Below are 1,658 nucleotides of genomic sequence, written 5' to 3'. Positions count from 1 at the left end.
TATATTTTTAGTTGTCCAGCTAATTTCTTTCTATTTTTAGTAGAGACGGGGTCTTGCTCTTGCTCAGGCTGGCCTCGAACTCCTGAGCTCAAACAATCCGCCCGCCTCGGCCTCCCAGAGTGCTAGGATTACAGGCGTGAGCCACCGCGCCCGGCAGTTAAGCATTTTAAATGCCTCAAATTTTGAAAATTGAAGTCAGTGGTATGACATTTGGATCAATTTGAGTTACTAATGAAATTTAATAAAATTATATACAGTCAAGAAGAAATTACATTGGTATGAGTTATTAAAAGAAATAATATAGTTTATGTGACACTTTAAGCTTTCATTCTTAAGACAAAAGAATCAATGCAAAGTGTATGACTTAATATTTTAAGTTTTTGAACTATAAGTGAGTCTCTGTAGTTCTCACTGATTTTTTTCACTTTGATTTTCAATTGTGTGAATTTATGCTGTTTGCTAATTCATATAGAAAGTATTTTTATATTATGTTGGCAAATTATTTTAATCTTTATTTCCTTTTCTTAGGCAATTTTTCACAGCAAAAGTCTTTGCTAAACTCCTTCATACAGATTCATATGGAAGAATTTCCATCATGCAGTTCTTTAATTATGTCATGAGAAAAGGTGATTCATTTTTATTGTGCTTTAAGCCTCTTCTATCTGAGAATCAAGTAGCTTTTGGTCTGTGCTTTTATAGTATTTCTTCTATGTGAAACAACTCTCTCAGTTTGAATAGCAGAATTTCTTATCTTTTGACTAAGATTTGTTATACTATTATTATGATTCTCTCATGGAGCTTACTAGAAGCTGTGATTTTCCGTGATAAATTTGGGTTCACTATTATTTAAAAAAAAAAACAAAAACTTTCATGTATCCTAAAGATAGCAGCAAACTAGAAACATTAAAAGCTGAAGCAAGATTTTTAAAGTGTGATGATTTGAAATAATTTTAATTTATTGGTAATTTTATTTCATCAATACATTACAGGTTGAGTTGTGTGAAAGGATAGTTTCAAATCCACAACTATAGCATCAGTTTCAAGGAACTTCTATTAAACAACTTGGAGAAGTACCCTAATGATCTGTGAAATCCTATTGTGTACCATCTTTAACTAATACTTAGTTGCTGTAATTAACCAACAACAGCTTCACTGAAGGCACAGTATTATACTAGCTGTCCCTTCTGGTGGAACACTAAGTTTAATAGGTAAAAAATGATATCCTCAAGGGCATCAATTTTATTGTAACTTTAGTCATGGTAGAATTGTTGAAATTTACCATTCTATTGTATGTTTTTTTGTTTCATACAATTCTGGGGTTACTGATTCTGTAACAGAGAAGCAATATGTTTTTGGAGTTATTGGATTAGCTTGTCTCAAATATAGCTCTTCATTTCCTTTTTCCATATGTATGCCAAAGGATAGATCTTAATAATTTCATTTCATTTTCTTATTTGTCAGTCTGGCTTCATCAAACAAGAATAGGACTCAGTTTATATGATGTTGCTGGGCAAGGGTACCTTCGGGAATCTGTAAGTATTACCTACTTTTAATAACTACTATAGACACCAAAAAGTTCACAGTAGTTATCACTGGGTGTTGGGTTTACAGGCAGTTCTTGTTTAGTTTTGTTTCTGTTTTTGTGGGCTTTTTTTTTT

General features: G+C 32.1%; 1 protein-coding gene across 1 annotated transcript in view; it reads left to right on the top strand.

Annotated features, from left to right (window-relative positions):
* Positions 1-1,658, top strand: part of PPP2R3C (protein phosphatase 2, regulatory subunit B'', gamma) — a 28,991-nt gene that overhangs the window by 13,462 nt on the left and 13,871 nt on the right. Inside the window, exons 5-6 of the mRNA XM_012657917.1 lie at positions 529-626; positions 1,462-1,532. Of these exons, the coding sequence (XP_012513371.1) occupies positions 529-626; positions 1,462-1,532 (169 nt within the window). The remainder of the gene's footprint in view (positions 1-528; positions 627-1,461; positions 1,533-1,658) is intronic.

Source organism: Propithecus coquereli, unplaced genomic scaffold (assembly GCF_000956105.1).
Source record: "Propithecus coquereli isolate 6110/MARCELLA unplaced genomic scaffold, Pcoq_1.0 Scaffold116, whole genome shotgun sequence".
Lineage (NCBI taxonomy): Eukaryota > Metazoa > Chordata > Mammalia > Primates > Indriidae > Propithecus > Propithecus coquereli.
The sequence above is the reverse complement of the archived record's forward strand: the minus strand, read 5'-3'. Positions and strand labels throughout refer to the sequence as shown.